Source organism: Balaenoptera borealis (assembly GCF_965194805.1).
Source record: "Balaenoptera borealis genome assembly, contig: HAP1_SCAFFOLD_1767, whole genome shotgun sequence".
Classification (NCBI taxonomy): domain Eukaryota; kingdom Metazoa; phylum Chordata; class Mammalia; order Artiodactyla; family Balaenopteridae; genus Balaenoptera; species Balaenoptera borealis.
In genome coordinates, this window is record NW_028122480.1 from 31115 (window position 1) to 52663 (window position 21549).

The following is a 21549-nucleotide window of genomic DNA, read 5'->3' on the forward strand; positions in this document are numbered from 1 at the left end:
AGGCTACCACTGGCATGGAGAGCAAAGGTCAAGGACAAGTTCAAGCAACACAGATCTCATTGTTCTTACAGAAATTAATTTGTTTTCCTTGAATAAATTGCTCCCCAATTTGCTGCAAGCCTGTTGGTTAAATTTCCAGAGTTCCGAAAAAGTTGATTCTGACCATTTTTGCCAGTTTTGTTGTTGTTGTTGTTGTTGTTCTTGTTCTTGTTGCTTCTATGGAGGGATGAATTGTCAGATGTCCTTCCTCCATCATTTTTACTGAGTTTCCTGCAATATCTTTTAAAATCTCTAAAGTCTCAATGACCATAGGCTAATTAAATATTTATCATGGGAGATGATTAAGGAAAAAATAAATAAAAAGAGAAATAAATAAATAAATAAATAAAAAGAGAAAATATAATTCTCATAGAGGCTTTCCCAGATGTGTAGATGAAGTTTGAAAAGGTATTTCTATATTTAGTGCTCTCAAAATTACGGTTAAAGTAACAGATGTTTTAAACCCCCCCCCCCCCGCCCCCCACTTTTTTTTTCATTCAGGTTAAACACAGGCTTTAGAGTCAGAACTGAGTTCAAATTCCAGCTCTGCTTCTTACTAGCTTGATGACTTAGGACAAGTTATATAACTTCTCTGTGCCTCAGTTTCCTCATTTGTACAATGGGGTAATATATCTATCACATAAGGTTACTGTGAGGATTAAATGTTAAATGCTGATCACAGATGCGTGGCAACCCAAAAGATATTAGTTTTGATAATTATTTTACAATATTCGCAAAAATACGTTAATAATTCTTGAGTAGAGTTAACCTAAAGTCAGATATTCTTTTCTTTCTTCCTGTTTCTTTTGGGTTTTTTCCCCCCCCCCCTTATTTGTTTTAAGGAACTAAGGAAAAAGAAAGAAAGAACTAAGAAGAAAATCTATTCCAGCATTTTGGAATAAAATTTTGTTCCCCAAAATTAATTTGTTTATTTTATTGATATATAAACAAAATGTTATTTATTTATTCAGCAAACATTTATTAAATACCTAGTAAATATTAGGCACTGTGTCAGGCACAGGAATAATAATGACAATAAAGTGTGGTCCCTGCTCTCAAGTTGCTGGCAATCTAGGAGACTGACAAGTAAACAGGTGATTACATACACAGTAACAAAGGCTATGATACAGGAATACGCATGGGACTATGTGATGGGAGTATGGCTTTCACCAGTTCCTCTTGGATTTATCTCTTCTTCTTTGGCTCCAGAACCAAGGAATTAGCCCTATTTTTGTCTTTCACTGGGTAGTTTAAATCATGAAATGTTAAAAAATTTGTAGAGATGAAAGAAAAACACCTTGAATTATGGAGGATACTAGAAATAGTACTTTTTTACAGAGCAAGGGCTTCCTACCAGCATAGTCACTTCTAGGGTTTTTAACCTGAAAAGTTCTTTGGCATATTTTGTCTTTACTAGCCACTTTTTTTTCTATTTGTTTGTTTGTTTGTTTGTTTGTTTCTCTTCTCCACTTTATCATCTAGAGACCTGGGTAGTTCCCAATGAAAGAGTGTTTTACAGATGCTAAGGGTGATTTATGGGTAAAGACAGAAAATGATTTTTTTTTTAAACCTTCACGTTCCGTACCAAAAAAAAAAATGAATATAAGCTTTCATGGAAGTAATCGAAAATGCAGATAATTTAAATTCCATTCCATTTTTCAGAATTCTCAATCATAATCCTTTGACAACAGTTGAAGATTCTTATCTTTTTAAATTGCCAGCATTAAAATATTTGTAAGTATTGCAACAGTTTCATGGCTCATGAGATAATTTCTGCTCTTTTTTACTTTCGTCAAAGATTGAGTACTTTGGCTAAAAAGTCATAATTTAGATTTTAACTGGGTTATTGAAAATAAAAGTTATTGGCAAAGAAAACGATTAAGAAAGAATATACATGGGTAAGACAGCCAGCAGAGAATGAGAACAGTGTTGAAGAACACATATAGATATGGAACATGTAGATGCATGTAGGAATATTATTTATCCCAGAAAGCAAAAAGGAATAAGGGGTACATTATTTTTTTTTAAAGAGAGTGATCAAAAGAGGTAGATGCAATTGAAAATGAGAAGTTAGGATAATAAAAAATGATTGTACCGTTCAGCACCAAGGCCATTAATTTGATGATGCAAATTTAAATTTCTTCAATAAGAGCTCTTTGGAATTATCATGTATGGCAAGTAAGAAGCCAGAATTGAAGTAATCACATGTTAAGTATCTTTTTAAGTTTAGAATTTTTGTCTTTGGGTTTTATATCATGCATGTTTGGGCTTCTCCTTCAGAGACATGGGAACAACACAAGTGGCACTTACAACAATTGAAAGCATCCTCATGATGACCCTTGAATTGGAAAAACTGTAAGTTGATTTTTCTTACATTTGTTTTCACTCAATTGTTTTTTTAGGTTTGTTGTATTATTTTCTTAAGTCAGGTTTATTTATGTATAATTTTCACTTAACAAAATTCACTATTTTTAAATATACAGTGTGATGTGTTTTGACAAACGTATAGTTCTGTAGCCACCACCACATTTGAGGTAAAGAAAACTTCTGCACTCCCAAAAGACCCCTCATGTCCCTTTGTAGTCAATCCATCCTCCTCCCGCTACCAGCCCCTGGCAACCACCAATCTGATTTTTGTCCGTATAATGTTGCCTTTTCCAGAATATCTTATAAATGAAATCATGTGGTATGTAGCCTTTTGTTTTTGGCTTCTTTCACTTAGCCAGTCTCTTTGGAGAGTCATCTGTTTTGTTGCACCTGTCAGTAGTTCATTCCTTTTTATTGCTGAGTAGTATTCTAGTTGTGTGGATACACAGTTTGTTTACGCATTCATCATTTGATGAACATTTGAGTTGTTTCTAGTTTTTTTTGGCTATTATGAACAAAGCCTCTGAAAACACTCACATGTGTGTGTGAACATATGTTTTGTGCGAGCATATGTTTTCATTTCTTTGGGGTGAAATACCTAAGGGTGGGATTGCTTCATCATATGCTAAGTGCATATTTAACTTTTTAAGAAACTGCTAAACTGTTTTCTAAAGTGCCTGTGCCATTTTGCTTTCCCACTAGCAGTCTATGAGAGTTGCAGTTGCTCCACATCTTCAACTGATCCTTATATTTGTTTTCTAAAAACGTCTAACCTTTCTAGTAGGTGTGTAGTTGCATCTCGTGGTTTTTGCCACATTTTGCATTTCTGTAATAGCTGATGATGTTGAGTGTCTATTCATGTGCAAATATCTTTTTAAATGAAGTGTCTGTTCAAATCCGTTTTTTAATTGGATATTTATATTGAGTTTTAAGAGTGCTTTATATGAAAAGCAATGGAAAAAGTCCTTTCTCCTAGATATGTGTTTAGTAAATATCTTCTCCCAGATTGTGACTTATCTTCATTGTATTAAAGTGTCTCTGAAGACTAGATGTTTTAAATTTTTGATGAACTCTAATTTAGCAATTTGTTTTCATATTTATTTAATTTATTTGGTTGTGCTGGGTCTTAGTTGCGGCAGATGGGCTCCTTAGTTGCGGCTCATGGGCTTCTTAGTTGTGGCATGCGAACTCTTAGTTGCGGCATGCATGCGGGATCTAGTTCCCTGACCAGGGATCGAACCCAGGCCCCCTGCATTGGGAACTCGGAGTCTTAACCACCAGGGAAGTCCCTTAGCAGTTTTTCTTAGATGGTTTGTGCTTTTTTGTGTCTTATCTAAGAAATCTTTGTGTGAGACCCCATTGTCTGACCCAAAATCACAAAGGTTTTCTCCTATGTTTTCTTCCAGAAGTTGTATAGTTACATTTAGGTCTATGATTCATTTTGAGTTAACTTTCATATATGTTGTGAGGGAAGGGTCAAGTTTCATTTTCTTGCAGTTTAAAAAACTATTTCTTTAGGACCGTATTGTGACAGTTTATTACACAACTAACTGCACCTTAAATTGTGCCATCCCCCCTCCAATATGGCAAGCTAATAGAAACTTTCTGTTATGCCAAGGCTAGCTGAGGGGATTGCATGAGATTAGTAGGCGGAAAGGGCCCTGCGTTTAGCAGTCTGTTCCAACCGTCTTTGTCAGGTCAGCTGACAAATGACTGTCTTCACCACGCCGTCACATCTGTTGGTCACTGCTCTAGCCTCATCTTCCTCAGCCTTCCACAGCATCTGCCGCAATTGCGATCCCTCTCTTGTCAGCTAGATGCCCTCCTCTCTGGATATTAAAAATTATTTCCCTATGTAACTACAATACTGTTAACACACAGTATTGAAGAAATTAAATTCCTACACAATAATATTACCTAATAAAGAGTTGCTATTCAAATTTCCCCAATTGTCTCTCTCATATAATATCATTTCTTTTAACAGCTTTTTGAGGTATAATTGACATACAGTAATCTGTGTTCACACACACACATACATACACACCACGAAGACATCATCAAAATCAAAATGTCCATCACCTCAGAAAGTTTCTTAATGTCTCTTTGTAATTCTTCCTTCCCATCGTTCCTTGCCCTTCCCAATCGCCAAGCAACCATTGATCTGCTTTCTGTTTGCATTTTCTAGAATTTTATGTAAATGGAATCATACAGTGTATACTTTTTTCTAACTGGCCTCTAACTCAGCATGATTATTTTAATCTTCATCCATATTGTTGTATATATCAGTAATTCATTTCTCTTTATTGCTGAATAGTATTCCATTATATGGATGTACCACAATTGATCTATTCACCATTGATGGGCATTTGAGTTGTTTCAGTCTTTGTCTACTACAGATAAAGTTGCTATGAATATTTGTGTACAAGTCTTTGTATGGATGTATGCTTCCATTTCCCTTGGGTAAATACCTGCAAGTAGAATGGCTGGATCATTGGTAAGTGTATGTCTACGTTTTTAAAAAATACCTATTTTCCATAGTGGTTTGATCATTTTACATCTCTACCAGCAGCGTTTGAGAGTTGCATTTTCTTCACGTTGCGGCCAACACTTGCTATGCTCAGTATTTTTAATTTTAGATAGTTTAATAGGTGTGTAGTTGTATCTCACTGTAGCATCCCTAATGATTAATCATGTGAAACAGCTTTTCATATGCTTATTTTGCATCTGTATCTCTGAATCTTTTATCTGTACTTTTCTGGAATTTTGAGAGTTCTTTATATATTCTGGAAATTAGTCCTTTATCCAATATGTAAGTTGCTAAGTATTTTCTCCCATTCTGTGACTCATCTTTTCATTCTCTCAGGAGTGTCTTTTGCAGGGCAGAAATTCTTAATTTTGATGGTGTCTGATTTATCTATTTTTTTCTTTTATGGATTATGCTTTTGGTGTTGTATCTAAGAAATCTTGCCTAACTCAAGGTCATAAAATTTTTCACCTGTTTTGTTCTAGAAGTTTTATAGTTTTATGTTTTTTAGTTCTATGTTTTACATTTAGATCTCTAAACCAATTTGACTTCATTTCTGTACATGGTTTGGATGGAAGTTCATTTTTTTTTTTTTTTTTTTTGCACCTGGATATTCAATTGTTCCAGCATCACTTGTTGAAAAGACGATCGTTTCTCCACTTAAATGCCTTTGAACCCGAAAGTCAGTTATCCACATCTCTCTACTTCTGAACTTTCTATTCTGTTCCCTTGATCTTTCTGTCTATCTTTACACTACTATCACAATGTCTTGAAAGTGTAGCTTCATAAGCCTTGAAATCAGTTACTGTTAGTTCTTCAACTTTGTTCTTTTTCAAAGTTGTTTTAGTTATTCTAAATTTTATTTCCATATGAATTTTAGAATTAGCTTGTCAATTTCTATAGAAAAGCCTACTGGGATTTTGATCTATAAATCAATTTGGGGAGAATTGATGTCTTAGCAATCTTGAATCTTCTGATCCATGAATACATTATATCTCTCCAGTTATTTAGGTCTTCCTTAATTTCCCCCCAGCAATATTTTACACTTTTCCGTGTGCAAGTCTTTTACATCTTTTGTCAGATTTATTCTAAGTATTTTATATGTTTGATTCTGTTATAAGTAGTATTTTAAAACTTTGATCTCTGCTTGTTTGTTGAGATAAATTAATCTTTTTGTATGTTGATCTTGTACCCTGCAAACTTGACAAACTCATTTGTTAGTTCCAGTAGCATTTTTGTAGATTCTATCAGGTTTTCTACATAATCATGTTATCTGCAAATAAAGATAGTTTTACTTCTTCCTTTCCATTCTGAATATCTCTTTTCTTTTCGTTGCCCTATTGCACTGGCTAGAACCTTCAGTGCAATGTGAAACAGAAGTAATGAGAGCAGACATCCTTGCCTTTGTCCTGATCCTGGAGAGAAAGTACTTTGTCCTTCACCATTAAATATGATGTTAGGTTTTTTGTCGAAGTCATTTATCAAGTTGAGGAAGTCTCCTTCCATTCCTAGTCTACTGAGGGCTGTTTTTTTCTTTAATCAGGAATGGATGTTAGATTTTTTTCATTCTTTTCCAGCATCTATTGCAATGATTATGCGATTTTTCTCTTCTTTTCTTTTCTTAATTTGTTTATTTATTTTTGGCTGCATTGGGTCTTCATTGCTGCACGCAGCCTTTCTCTAGCTGTGGCGAGCAGGGACTACTCTTCGTTGCAGTATGCAGGCTTCTCCTTGTGGTGGCTTCTCTTGTTGCAGAGCACGGGCTCTAGGTGCACGGGCTTCACTAATTGTGGCACATGGGCTCAGTAGTTGTGGCTCACGGGCTCTAGAGCGTAGGCTCAGTAGTTGTGGTGCACGGGCTTAGTTGCTCCGTGACATGTGGGATCTTCCCCGACCAGGGCTCAAACCCATGTCCCCTGCACTGGCAGGTAGATTCTTAACCCCTGCCCCACCAGAGACGTCCTGATTTTTCTTTTTTAGTGTACTAAGTTGGGTAAATTGATTTTCAAATATTAAACCAACCTTTCCTTCTTGAGATAAACCCCACTTGGTCATGATGTATCATCTTTTTATATATTATTGGATTTGATATGCTAAAATTTTGTTAAGAGTTTTTGCCTCTGTGTTCATGAGAGATTTTGGTCTATAGTTTTCTTGTAATGTCATTGTGTAATCTTGATACGGTGAAAGTTGGCCTTATAAATAGGTTGGGAGGTATTCCCTTCTCTTCAACTTTCTGGTAGAGTTTGTGTAGAATTGGCATTATTTTATTCCTTAAGTGTTCGGTAGAATTTCTCAGTTAAGCCACCTGGACTTGAAGCTCTCTTTGTTGGAAGGTTTTAAACTGCACATCCAATTTCTTTAGTATCTTTATTCTTGAATAAACTTTAGTAGCGCATGTCTTTCAAGGAATTTGTCCATTTCATCTTGAATTTATTGGTATAAAGCATTCTATAATATTCTCTTATTATCCTTTTAATATCTATAGTATTTTTCTGTTTTGCATTTTATTTATTTCTACTTTGATCTTTATTGTGTTCTTTCTTCTCTGTGATTAATTTGCTCTCGTTTTTCCAGTTTAAGGTGGAAGTTGAGGAAGCTGAGTACAGCGTTAGCAATATCCCATATGTTGACATATTATGTTTTCAGTTTCAGTGAGTTCAAAATAGTTTCTGATTTCCCTTTTGATTTCTTCTTTGACCACAAAGTTACTCAGAAGTGTGTTGTTTAGTTTCCAAAGATCTGGAGATTTTTCGGATTTGTTAATTTCTAATTTAATTCCATTGTGGTCAGAGACATATATCGAATGACTAAAATCCTTTAAAAATTTTTTTTAAGTTTTTTTTTTTTAATTTATTTTTTTGCTGCGTTGGGTCTTTGTTGCTTCACGTGGGCTTTCTCTAGTTGTGGCGAGCAGGTGCTGCTCTTTGTTGCGCTGCACCGGCTTCTCATTGGATGGCTTCTCTCGTTGCAGAGCACGGGCGCTAGGTGCGTGGGCTTCAGTAGTTGGGGCACACAGGCTCTAGAGTGCAGGCTCAGTAGCTGTGGCGTACGGGCTTAGTTGCTCCGCGGCATGTGGGATCTTCCCGGACCAGGGATCGAACCTGTGTCCCCTGCATTGGCAGGCAGATTCTTAACCACTGAACCACCAGGGAAGTCCCAATTCCAGTATTCTTAATCTTTTGTGTAGATCCATATTCCAATCTGGTGTCATTTTGCTTCTGCTTAAAAATACTTCTTTTAACATTTCTTATAGTGCAAGTCTGCTAGTAATGAATTCTTTCAGCTTTTGTATGTCTGAGATAGTCTTTATTTTGCTTTTGTTTTGACAGATCTGGGTATAGAATTCTAGCTTGATAGAATTCAATTCACTACTTTAAAGGTGTTATTCCACTGAGTTCTCGTTTACATTGTTTCCAACAAGAATTCTGCTGTCATTGTTATCTTTGTTCCTCTGTATGTAGTGTATAGTTTTTTCCTCTGGCTGCTTTAAAATTTTTCTCTTTATTGCTGGTTTTGAGCAATTTGACTATTTTTTGTGCCTTGGTGTAGTTTTGTCCATGTTTCTTATGCTTAAAGTTCATTGATCTTCTTGACTTTGTGAGTTTATAGTGTTTACCATTTTGGGAAAATTTTGGCTATTATTTCTTCAAATTTTTATTTTTCTCCTCTCCTTCATGGACTCTAGGTACACATGTATTAGGCCACTTGAAGTTGTTGCACGACTCACTGATGCTCTATTCATTTTCGTTGTTGTTTTGTTTTGTTACTCTTTTTGTTTCGTTTTGGATCGTTTCTATTACTATGCCTTAATGTTCACTGACCCTTTCTTCTGCAGTGTCTAATCTGCCATTAACCTCGTTCAATGTCTTTTTCATTTAGACATTGTTTTTAATCTCTAGAAGCTCAATTTGGGTCTGTTTTACATTTTCCATGCCTGTACTTAACATTTTCAGGGTTTAGTCTGGGTTTTTTAACATATGAAATACAGTTATAATAACTTTTCTTCATGTATAATAACTTTTTAAATGTTCTTTTCTGCCAATTCTAACATCTGTATAGATGATGGGTTAGTTTTGATTGATTGCCTTTTCTCCTCAGTATGGGTCACATTTTCCTACTTCTTTGCATGCTTGGCAATTTTTCATATGATCCCAGATATTGTGAGTTTTAGTTTATTGTGTGCTATATATATTTATATTCCTGTAAAATGCTTGGGCTTTGTTTTGGGTGAAATTAAGTTACTCAGAACAATTTTATTCTTTTAGGTCTAGCTTTTAAGATTCGTTGGGTAGGAGTCCAAGTAGCCTTTAGTCTGGAGCTCGTTATTTGCACCTACTGAGACAAGTCCTTTCTGAGTATCATGAGGTTTTCCAGTCTGACTTGTAGGAACAGGTACTATTCCTACAACCCTGTGTGATATCCAGTTATTCTTATTATTAATCCTTTCATGTGGTTCTTTTCCTGGCATCAAGGGATTCCTCACACAAATGTACTGACCAATACTTTGTTGAATTCTCAAGAGATCCCTCTGCATATCTCCAGAGTTCTTTGTCTGTGCACTTCTTTTCTCTCTGATACTCTGCTTTGTGAACTCTAGTTACCTTGGTTTTCCCAGACTCTCAGCTCCATTTCCTCAGTCAGGGAGTCCACCAGTCTCTGCCTGGACTTCTCTTCCCTGTACCATGACCTGGCAACTCTCTCAGAGAAGTAAGTTAGGGCCATTATAGGGATCACTTCATTTATTTCCCGTCTCCTGGGGATCAATGAACTTTATTGCGTGAGGTCCAGTTTCTTGAAAACTGTTGTTTCATATGTTCTGTCTGATATTTTCATTGTTTCAGGTGGGAGGTTAAATTGGACCTTGTTGGGGCTTCCCTGGTGGCGCAGTGGTTGAGAATCTGCCTGCCAATGCAGGGGACACGGGTTCGAGCCCTGGTCTGGGAAGATCCCACATGCCGCGGAGCAACTAGGCCCGTGAGCCACAACTACTGAGCTTGCACATCTGGAGCCTGTGCTCCGCAACAAGAGAGGCCGCGATAGTGAGAGGCCCACGCACCACAATGAAGAGTGGCCCCCGCTTGCCACAACTAGAGAAAGCCCAAAAAAAAAAAAAAAAATTGGACCTTGTTACTTCATCTTGGCCAGAAGCCAATAACATTCTTTAAGTCTGTTTTGTTTTGATACAGGGTCCAATTAAAGATTAGGCATTGCATGTCGTGTCTTTGTTTCCTTTAATCTAGAATATTTCCCTCCTTTTTTTTTTTTTTTTTTGGTCTTTTATGACGTTGGCATTTTTGAAGAGTCTGAGCCAGTTGTCTTGTAAGTTGCCCCACAATCTGGATTTGTCTGTTTCCTCATTAGATTCAAAGTAAACATTTTGGGAAAGAATACTATATAGGTGATGTATTCTTCATACTTCAGCACTTCAGGTGGCCCAGTGCTAAGTTTGATCACTTGACTAAGGTGGTATCTTCCATATCTCTCCATTGTAAAGTTATTTTTCCCCTTGGTAATTGATAAATAATATGTGGGGTGAGAGCTTGGGATCAGTGAAGATCCTACTTTCAAACAACTCTTCACCCAACTGTGCATCAGTGATAATCCTTGTCTGAATCGATTATTACATTGATAGTTGCAAAATGACACTTTCCTAATTCTGTCATTCCTTTTGCATTTATTAGCTGACATTATTCTATAAAGAAGAGCTCCCCCACTTTTCATTTTGAGTATCATTATGAACTCATGTGCTTTTTTTAAAATTAACTATGTTATACCTTATTATAATGATAATGTTATTCTTTGGAATGTTCCTTTTGTCCAGATTTGGCCAATGCGATCTCTGTTATTGTTTAACCACATGATGCTTTTTTTTTTTTTTAATAAGTTTATTTATTTATTTAGGCTGTGTTGGGTCTTCGTTTCTGTGCAAGGGCTTACTCTAATTGCGGCAAGCGGGGGCCACTCTTCATCGCGGTGCGCGGGCCTCTCACTGTCGTGGCCTCTACCGTTGTGGAGCACAGGCTCCAGACGCGCAGGCTCAGTAGTTGTGGCTCACGGGCCCAGTTGCTCCGCGGCATGTGGGATCTTCCCAGACCAGGGCTCGAACCCGTGTCCCCTGCATTAGCAGGCAGATTCTCAACCACTGCGCCACCAGGGAAGCCCACATGATGCTTTTTTATTACTAGAATAATTTGTAATATATTACTACTCACAAATAGGAACTGAGAAAGGGACTCCAGAAGGTGCGGTCTTATTCAGACTCTTCTTAGAAGTCTGCCTTCTTCCTGTGTACTCTCAACCCAAAGTGAGGCTTTTGGGTGGGAAGGAGATACTTCTGAATTAAACTACAGATCAATGTCACCCAATTCTAATCCCTATTCCCTTTTTGCTAGACATACCATACCTACTGCCATCCTAATCCTTCTGTTGGGCACCTCTCTCCTCCTCTATATTTATTTACAACAGTCAAGAGCAGCAATTGGCCAACCAGCCCTTATCCAGTTGTCCAGTCCATAGGCCTCAAGAACTCCTTTTTGCACTGGTCTGTGGTGGTCTTGGCCTACCTCTTCTACCTACTCAAGTAACTCTTTTACCACGAATTTAATTACCTGTGTTTCCATTTATAGGATCTTACCTAGCCGTATGGCCTGCTGCCTCTGCCAATTTAAAACTACTATTGAGGTTGTCTGTCAGACAGTCAAGCTGCGTTGTGACAGTGAATGCCTGACAGACGTCACACGTTGCGGTGAGTCTCAATTGCGGGATAATAAATTTTTAATTTAATTTTTTAATTTTTTAATTTTATTTTTAATCAATGATAAATTTTAAAATTAATGATGTAATTGCATTATTTTAATTCATTCATTCAGAGTTCCAGCTTCCTAAGTTTCTCAGAACTAGCCCTTGCTAAAAATCAGATTCTTGATTACATTATTAAGCTAATAATAGCTCAGTTACATTGTTAGCTTAATAATGTAAATGATCCACATACATAAAGGAACAAGAGAAAGGGCTGGAAGGGGGAAGGGAATTAACATTAATGGCCACATATCCTATGCTGTGCTCTCTGCAAACGAGAACTTATTCATATAGTGCATCACAGTTTGTAAACTGATTTTATATACATTAGGTCTCAAGTACCCTTTGTCTTATAGGACAGATATAAATATATTTTTGTTTATTTTGTTTGTTTCTGCAATTTTATACAGAGTACAAGAGATGCTGTTTTATGTCCTATTTGGAGCCTGAGAGTTTCTGGTTCCATAACCAGAAGCTGCTACCTAGCCCTTCTAATGGCTGGGAGAGCTAGTTTATTCTTAGACTGTCCAGCTCTGAACTTGCTCTGAATCTCAAGCTTTTCTATCCACAAAACACTCAGGGGCTTTCAACCATTTTTCTGTATATTAGATTTATTGGCACTAACTTGATGACTTCCAAAATGTGCTATCATGCCCAGGTAGCTTGAATACAGGTCTCTTTCAGTGATCGAGAGCACCTCATAAATAATAACACTTTGCTACTTGTATAAAGACAATATTGCTGATTTTTCAACACAATTTTATTTTTTTTTTGGCCGTGCCACACAGCTTGTGGGATCTTAGTTCCCCAAGCAGGGATTGAAGCCGGGCCACAGCAGGGAAAGTGCCGGGTCCTAACCACTAGACCACCAGGGAACTCCCCCAAACAATTTTTTTTACTAATTATATTACTCCCTTCTCCCCCAGAAGTGGGCAGTAAAGGCATTTTTAATCTCCTTTTACAGGTGAGGAAAAACAAGATCAGAGGTGTAAGTGCTATGACCCTAGTGCCCCGATCTCCTGTCCCCAGTTTGGGGCTCTCTGCAAGCCCATGCTCCTCCTTTCTCATGACCCTTCCCTCCTCCTTGACCCTCACCAAAAATACTTTTAATCCTTTTGGAAGAGAAGCCCAGCTACACAATGGTACACATTACCTTCACACAGTCAGAAGCTTTGGATGGTTCCCCAAGTATAGCTGGAAATATTAGAAGGAAAATGAAATGAAAGCAAAGTAGCCATCTGACAGAAGTTGCTTTTTCCCTTCTGCATTTTACGACCTCAAGTATTATTCCACTGATTTGTTGAACGTTCCACATTGGCATACAGTCTGGCAAATCTCTTAACTTATAGCCCAGATCCCTGCCCAAATTTTAGCAAAGAGCCAGGGCGGATATAGTGTTTTTTTCTGTATAGAGCCTTCTGTTACAGGGGCTGGGGTATATGGAAGCAGGGACTGAGCAAAGGACTCGGTGGGTGGGTGGAGAAGGACATGTCCAGATGACGACCTGTTAGCAGCGGTTGTTGTCGTGGTCATCTGTGACAGTAGCAAGAACGCAAGCACACTGAAGAGGTGGAGAGAGGAAGCCTCACACTCCTCTGCCTCTGAGGCAGGACAGGATGGGGTATGTGAATGTGAGGAGTCACAGTAGATCTGCGGAGAGTCCAGCTGAGTAGGGGAGTATTTGTCTTCCAGCCTTGGCTCTTCTTGAGTACTGGCCCCTGGGAACCAGTGGAGTAATCCTGAATATAGTTACTATATTTCACACTACAGAATTTTCTGAGTAGATAGCCACTTTTTCAGGAGATATCTTTTTCACATTTTGTTGTTGCCAGTCATAGGCTTAAGTGTGGGCTTCTTTTTCTCCTAAGTGGCACTCAGACGTTGACTGATTCCTAATTCATTTGGCTGTGGACTGACAAAAATCTGTCCCATCAGTCTTCAATGATCAAAAACAGTCTCTTCTTTTTTGACAGACGAAGAAACATCTCTTGGGAATGCAGAAGGATCGTTGATGAAGGTGTTACAAGCCCGGAAGAAGAACAACAGCACCGAGCTGATTATTGAGCCAGAGAGGGCATCCTCAGATAAAAGTGCTGTCAGCTTGTCAGGCTTCATGAATGAGCAGCTGGACTTTAAAAATGAAAGTGATATTATCAGTGCACGAAGTCACATACTGCCTTACATCTCAGAGGGAAATCTAGGAGATGTGGAATCAACATTATTACCATTCCTTCAACTTCTTTTTTCAAATACACAAGATGGAGATATGCTCCTGGGCCTTTTGAAAAACAATACAAGGAGCCCTTCTGTTAAACCTGTACGCAAGAATTCAACTAATAAAAATAAATTGAGGAAACTCCATTTTCTGGAAAATGTGTTAGATGCAGAAACTCAAGAAAAATTTGATGAGGTTAAAAAGGAAGAAAAACCTGCCACGCGTACGCGTTCCAACCTTTTAAGTGCCATGTTTAAACGCTACCTCTATCTAAAGAAATTGGAAACTCCCCAACCACAGAAAGACAGCCCAGCAAAGACTGAGAGTACCGAGGAAAAGCTGCTGAGAGTGAACAGGGTCCTCAAGGGCCCAAGGGGCCTACAGAAAATGCACCTCCAAGCAGTGGGAGATGAGAGCGTCAGGAGGAAACAGAATGCCCAGCCATCTGTGGCGAGCACTGCCGAAGAAAGAAGGCTCAGGAGGCCATCCCCAGGAAAGCTGAAACAGCTTCTCATGGTGCAGAGGCCCAGGAAGCTGGTGGGAAAGTCCTCCAATGCGGAGTCTTCATTTATCAAAGAACACAAGGCAGCAGGCTCCTCTACCCTGAAACAGTACTTCAAGGTCAGGCCTTCTGCCTCCATCCCTCCAAAATCCCCATCTGAGGTTAAAAGCAAATCAAAAGACTTATCCAACACTATACTTGTTTTAGAGGATGCAAAGGCTAGAGTTAGAAATATTAAGGATTTTGAACTAATCTCACATTCTGGGAAAAAATACATCTTCCATAAAATTAGGACTCATCGGGTCCAGAGAAAACCCAAAGGCAAAAGGAGTCGAAAGTTCAGAAAGAAAAGTTCACTCAAGAGAATGATGCTTGCAAGCCCTCCGTTCTCTGTAGTGAGGAGTCTCATAAATTCCCCTGCGCGAGAAGCTGTTTCACCTTCAAGAGAAGTGACTTCTCAGGAAAATCCTTTTCCAGAATTATTTTCTCTTTCAGACCCTTCTACAGAAAACACTACTTCAGAAAACAATACTGCACAAAATGTTTCTGAAGAAGTTATTTCTTCAGGAAACTCTACTCTTCCCGGAGGAACCGGCCCTGAAAACACTACCCATAAGGATGTCTCCACTGCACATTCTGCTGTTGCTGCAGACAACAGTATGCCACCTGTTCAACACACCAACGAAACACAGTGGGAGCACCACAACACGGGCACTGAATTATCCTCTAAGCCCACAGGCTTCACTTTCCCAGGGCTCACATCCCCGGGTGATCAAGTTGAAACTCAGCTAAACCAGCAGCTACGGTCCCTCATCCCCAACAATGATGTGCGAAGGCTCATTTCTCATGTTATCCAGACTTTGATAATAGACTGCTCGGACACCCACGTGCAGCTGGCCTGTGCCAACCTCATCTCTAGAACAGGCCTCCTGATGAAGCTTCTCAGCAAGCAGCAGGAAGTAAAGGTGTCCAAAGCGGAATGGGATACGGGCCAGTGGAAAAGTGACAACTATATCAGTGAGAGCACAGAAGGCCAGAGTGAGCAGAAAGAGCAGGAGTCAAGTGAGGTGAGGAGAACCCCTGAAACATGGGACCTGGACTTTTACTCAGTTTAGGACATGCCATGGACGTGCCCAAGCAGGAATACCACGGGCTCCTAGTCTGTATCTTATCTTCAGCCATGACACTGGCTAAGACAGTGATCTCCCACTTTACTCATTGAGAGAGTGTGCCACTATTCCTAGGGTAGACGAGAAAAGGACATAACGCAAGATAAATAAATTGTAGATAAATAAGTTGTCGAAGAAAATGCTAATGATAAGATTAATAACATTAAATTTGGCTTGTTCTTATAGAAGCTACTCGCCTGAAAGGATTGGGTTTTATAGTAGTTTAAGAATAGTTAGCTATTGTTTAGAATAGGTTTAAGAATAGTTAGCGTTCATCCCTTCTATCTCCTTGTTTGTAAAAAATTGTTATTTATTTTTTTAGCTCACAAAAGAAGTTCCAGGATATGGCTATAACAACAAACTCATCTTGGCAATATCTGTAACTGTAGCAGTGACGATTTTGGTTACACTTCTCTGTCTCATTGAGGTAAGGACAATAATTCATTCAGATTCAGAACCCACAAACTGAGAATCAAAGCCACCTTTCCACCTACTACTACTTGATTCTTCTCTTTAGTCATGAGGACTGAGATACACTTTGTTCTTTTACTGAAAAGTATATTCCCAGGAGTTTTTTTTCTTTTTTTCTTTTTTTCTTTTGGCTACATTATGTCTTCATTGCGGTGCGCGGGCTTCTCATTGCGGTGGCTTCTCTTGTTGTGGAGTACGGGCTCTAGGCACGCGGGCTCAGGAGTTGTGGCGCACGGACTTAGTTGCTCCGCAGCATGTGGGACCTTCCCAGACCAGGGATCGAACCCGTGTCCCCTGCACTGGCAGGCGGATTCTTCACCACTGCGCCACCAGGGAAGTCCCCACAGGATTTTGAAAGGAGCTCCACTCCCAGGAGATCTCTTTGGAATTGGATCCATGATAACAAGCCATTGGACTGTTTTGACAAGTTAAGTTTATAAGAAGGCCAGAGTTGACATGATAGTAAAATTTCTTCAACTCAAAAACTATGCTGATTTGATGTACTCACCAGTCACTCTCATTCTACTGTTTATTTCTTTCCTTGTTGGCTGAAGTGATGAGAGACATACGATCTCCATACTCATGGAGCTATCAGTCACCCTGGGAGGGCTAAAAGGACATGCCTAAAAGATCAAAGTGTGATCTCGTCAAATCCTTAGGTTTACTTAGCAGCTTGCTTCTCCAGTGTATTAGGAATTGTGTAGGTAGGTTCCATTAAAACACTGCAAGTAAAATCCTGCAGCAGGCTACCCTAAAGCATGTCATATTTATAGTAGCCTATTCCTGGAGCTAGCCTGTTTATCTTCTGTTCAGTTACATAATGGTTTATTACTTTTCCCAACAGGCAGTGGCTAACATTAAAAGAGTGACTTTAATAAGCTGGCAATCTTGATTCTACCCTACCAGTCCCACCTGCTTTATTTACCTTTTCTCTTGCTATGGCAGCCCTCCATTGCAGCCAGAGCAGCTCCTCCCTATACGCGGGTTACACCACGTCCGTGCCTGCTGTTGTCTGTGCCTTTGCCCATCTAAGATTCCCTGATGTTGCTTTGCCTGTGGAAGTCCTATGAACCTCTCAAAAGCCAGCTCAAGTTCAGATATCTTTCTTCATAAAGCCTTCCCTGCATACTCCAGCCCTCCTGATCCTAGTCCTGTGAGGTTTGTCACCATTTCTTAGGGGCCATAGCAAAGCAGTCCCCTTCCCTCAGAGCTCACAAAAGTGGGAAGCAGTTTTTTAAAAGGCAGCCCCCCAAGAGAGAAACAGCAGGGTTAGCACATCATGGCGCTGAGCAGAGATGTGTAAGGACCAGTGGCTTCCTGGCCTATCAGACTTGAATAAAACCTGACATGATGTACTAACTTCTAAAGAGAAATGTGTCTATCTGCAGGAGGGTTGGTCAGTAGTGAAAGCATAGAAAAGGTGAGGAGAGACCAACATGGGCAGCGCCCATCCTCACATTGCCCGAGAGTAGAGATGGCACCTTAGGCAGCAGAACTGAAGAGTCAGGCCCGCTAGCCAGGCTGTGCCTGTTGAGGAGATGGATGGATCCAGCTGCCTCAGGCCTTCCCATTAAATTCTGGATTCGGCTGATTCCTTTTCTAATTCTGTTGTCACCAAGTAGCCTTCGATTGTGTGATTGTGCTTTAGTGTGCCACGGAGGCCTGTCTCCACAGAAGGTAATTCTCTGATTGTGTAGACACGGATGCCCTGTGTGTAGAACAGATGTATTTCTCATTGTCAAGTAATAATTTGGCATTCTGATTTTTGATCAATCCTGTGCTATTGATAAAGTGAGACTGCCACAACAGGAAGACGCGAGTTGTCTCTTGGTGAGGAAGAGTATGATTTCTGAGCCTAGGAGGCTGGGGACTAGCATGGGGTCAGCTTGCTAGTCATTGGCCATTGCCCAGACTGTCCCCTCTACATCTCCAGGTGGCATGTGGCCTTTTGCTTTTTTAGAATTTCTGTAAAGTCCCCTTTTTATTGTTTCTAACTTCTCTAGAGTTTAACCTTGCATTTGTGTTGTTTTGTTTTGTTTTGTTTTGTTTTGGCCTGCGGGATCTTAATTCCCCAAGTAGGGATTGAACTTGTACCCTAGGCAGCGAAAGCGAGGAGTCCTAACCGTTATTTCCTCTCCCCACTTATATGATAAGCTCTTCGAGGACAGGGGCCATGCAGTGTTCTTCCTATGGTAGACACTAATGGTGTTCAACGGAAGAGAGGTGAGGCGTTATGTCAATTCCACAGTGAGGAATCATGCAACCGAATATTTATTTGAAGTAGCATCGAGTCCAGCAATAGACCCATGTGTTCTTAAGACTTCTGAAATGTCATGTTTTAATATTCCAATCAGTGGGGGAAAATGAATAAATGGTGATAGACTAGCTGCCTAACTATTTGGGGGGTAAAGAATAGCAGATCCCCATTTTTCATCTTAAATAAACATATTTCCATAAATGTGAAAAAAGACCACATAAAAGTATTAGAAGGAAATAAAAGCAGTATTTTTATAATCTTTTATAATCTTCAGAGCCTGATGCCACAAGCAGAGCCTTTGATATAGTCCACCATCTTGTCTGTGACACCAGCTTAGCACTGATTCATGCCAAGCGTAAGATGAAGAGTTTTCCATATATTGTCTGATTTAATGCCCACAGTTCTGTGAGGATGATATTACTATCCCTCCTTCATAGATGAAGGAGATCAATGTAAGGCCCCAGTGGCCAAACCAAAAGCAGAAGCCAGTTTTACCCGACTGCAAAGCTTGTGCTCCCTACTCCACTCTTTTGTCTTGTCTCCTTAGAGACAAAAACACTGGAAAGATTCGAAACACTGAAATTCAATGAAAACCAGTATTTCTTTACTATAAAGAGTTTTTTGTTTGTTTGTTTGTTTGGGGGTGGCGGGGTTTGGCCATGCTGTGCAGCTTGCGGGATCTTAGTTCCCTGACCAGGGATTGAACCTCGGGCCACAGCAGTGAAAGCGCCAAGCCCTAACCACTGGACCCCCAGGGAACTCCCAAGAGTTTTATAAGTCAACAAGAAGAAGACAAACAGTCCAGGGGAAAAGGGGGCAAGGGCTGTGCAGAGTAGGAGGTGTGTTGACAGTCTGCCACCATATCTGCCTGTCCTCTCCTCATGGCTCATGTGGGGTGGCTTTTGTTAGCCAGGCCTTTGTCACCTCATGACGTAAAAGTAATCTCTAATATCTTCTTCAAGTACTTTTGTAATCTGTCTAGAATTTGTTGTATTTGTTTTTTAGTGTGGTTGAGGCAGGGGATCTAACTTCCCCCCCCCCTACATGAAGATCTAATTGTTTTCAAATCTTTCACTGAATGGTTTATTCTTTCTTCCCTGGTCTCATATACTATCTTCATCTGGACTCTATTCTGTGATCCAGTTATCTTGTCCTGTACCAGTACCAATATCACACTGCTTAATTCCAGTTGCTCTATAACATATTTTATATCTGGTAGGGCAAGGTCCTACTCTTTGACCTTGTTTTTCATACATTTCATAACTATTCTTACACATATTCTCTACCAAATGTCAGCTGGCCAGGTTTTATTTAAAAATTATTTTGGATATAAATGGATTGCATTGAATTTGTAGGTTAATTAGATGAGAATTGACCTCTTTACAACATTCTAGGAGGATGGTATCTCATGCCATGTAGTGCTTCTTCTTAATGTCCTTCAGAAAAGTTTTAATATTTTCATCACTTAGGTCTTACAAATTTTTGGTTAAGTTTATTCCTAGGTACTTTGTGCATTTTTATTGATATAGTACACGGGATGTTTCTTCTGTTTTTTAGTGATTATTTGTGTTATATGGGAAAGCTATTGAGGCTTATATGTTGATCTCTTGATTTTGTATGTAGCCATCTTACTCATGTTACTTCCAATAAAATTTCGGTTGATTCCTTTGGTCTTTTTAGGTCCCTCATTTCATATGCAAATGTGTTTGTCTCTTCCTTTCCAAGACTTCGTTTTTCTTTTCGTACCGATTAAGACCTCCTCCACATTGATCGATAGTAGCAGTAATGATGGGCATCCTACTCTTGTTGTTGACTCTAAAACAAGGCTTAGGTTTCGGCTAGATACTTTTATTTTCTTTTCCTACTTCTAAGAGTTTTTATTAGGAACGATCTGTTGAACGTTATCTAAAACAGTCAATAAAATATATCGCCAGGTGCATGCAAGACCCTAAGTTAGGTACTGTGGAAGAGGCAAAGGATTATTAAACAGGGTAGAATTCCTTTCCTTAAAAAAGTTATCATTTCACTGGGTAGATAAGACTTAAAGTAAAAGGGAATGAATAAGGATTTGGAAATAGTTGTAATGGATAATCATGATCATGTTTTCTTTCAAAACAGATTTATTCTCATCGAATTGCAAAAGGGGAAGATAAGAAAAGAAGCAGAAGGTAAATATTGGTCTTTTAAAGGAGAATTTTACAACTAGAGGAGAACTTAGAACTCACCTATTTCAATTTCCTCACCAAAGGCAGGAAGAATGTTTAATTACCCTAATGGTTTACCCTAATTTATTTATCAGCAGAATTAGCTCCCCAGCCCAAGCTGAGTTAGAACAGGACTGGCACAGATTCATCTGCTTTCACTAGTCCTTTAAGGAAAGAGGGTGGACGGGGAGAGGTTTTGGTTGCACTTGTTCCTGCTGGCCTGGTGCCTGGTTCCTAGGCATCAGGCCAGGCCAGAGGCCTTCTAGGAGGCTCTGGGGTAGGGAGGGCCACATGGTTGGGGATTTAGGGGCTGGCCTCACTCAAAGCTGACGAAAGGTAGCACATATGAGTCCCTTCTGTAAAGTGGCAAGAAAACTTCCCTTCTCACCCTACTGTTATTCAGGCCCCTACTCTCTATTCCCTTTATCCAAACCTCATAGAACTTTAACCGGGAGAAACTTTAGACAGTAGTTTGTCTCTTCCTTTTATAATAAGGAAATGGAGAAAGAGAAAGGGAAAGTATCTTGCCCCATGGTCACACTGCTAGTGATTATCAAAAAGAAGAGGGTCCCTTTCCACTGAGGACTTCTCTACTGATCACACTGTGCTTGGGCTGTGAGCTCCGTTTTATGTCACAATTCAGTATACACATACTATATGGGCATAAGTAGTTTCTGAAACTAACTTATTGTGCACTCTGATTTTTTTCTATTCTATTTGTATTCAAAAAGAGTATTTCGTGTTTCCCTGCTGGTCATGGCCTTGAAACTGATTGCGCAATTCACTGACACCTCAGTGACAGCCTGCAGTATGAAAGTCAGAGAGCTATAGATAACTTTGCTAGTTGGGTTCAGGTGTTTACTTGGTGTGATTCAACTTATAGGATAGGATAGAGCAGCCAGGAAAATAAAAGCACCTTCTCCCCACAGCCACACCCCCAGCAAATGCTGCATGTGCGACTAAGTCCGAAGCGGACTGGTGTGAAGCGCATCTAGAGAGT

General features: G+C 39.4%; 1 protein-coding gene and 1 long non-coding RNA gene across 6 annotated transcripts in view; one reads left to right on the forward strand and one right to left on the reverse strand.

Moving 5' to 3' along the window:
• The window catches only part of LOC309622188 (leucine-rich repeat-containing protein 37A3-like), a 43878-nt gene that overhangs the window by 21431 nt on the left and 898 nt on the right, over positions 1-21549 (forward strand). For 4 of the 5 annotated variants that reach the window (XM_082409305.1, XM_082409304.1, XM_082409306.1 and 1 more), the window contains 6 exons: positions 1702-1773; positions 2320-2394; positions 11560-11678; positions 13705-15515; positions 15940-16044; positions 20464-20513. In XM_082409305.1, coding sequence (XP_082265431.1) covers positions 1702-1773; positions 2320-2394; positions 11560-11678; positions 13705-15515; positions 15940-16044; positions 20464-20513 — 2232 coding nt within the window. The remainder of the gene's footprint in view (positions 1-1701; positions 1774-2319; positions 2395-11559; positions 11679-13704; positions 15516-15939; positions 16045-20463; positions 20514-21549) is intronic. The other variant, XM_082409308.1, reaches the window with a different exon arrangement.
• On the reverse strand, positions 5494-10812 carry LOC309622190. The gene is made up of 2 exons (XR_014240591.1): positions 10057-10812; positions 5494-9793 (listed from the first exon to the last, which is right to left on the reverse strand). It is a non-coding gene; the product is annotated as an uncharacterized lncRNA (long non-coding RNA).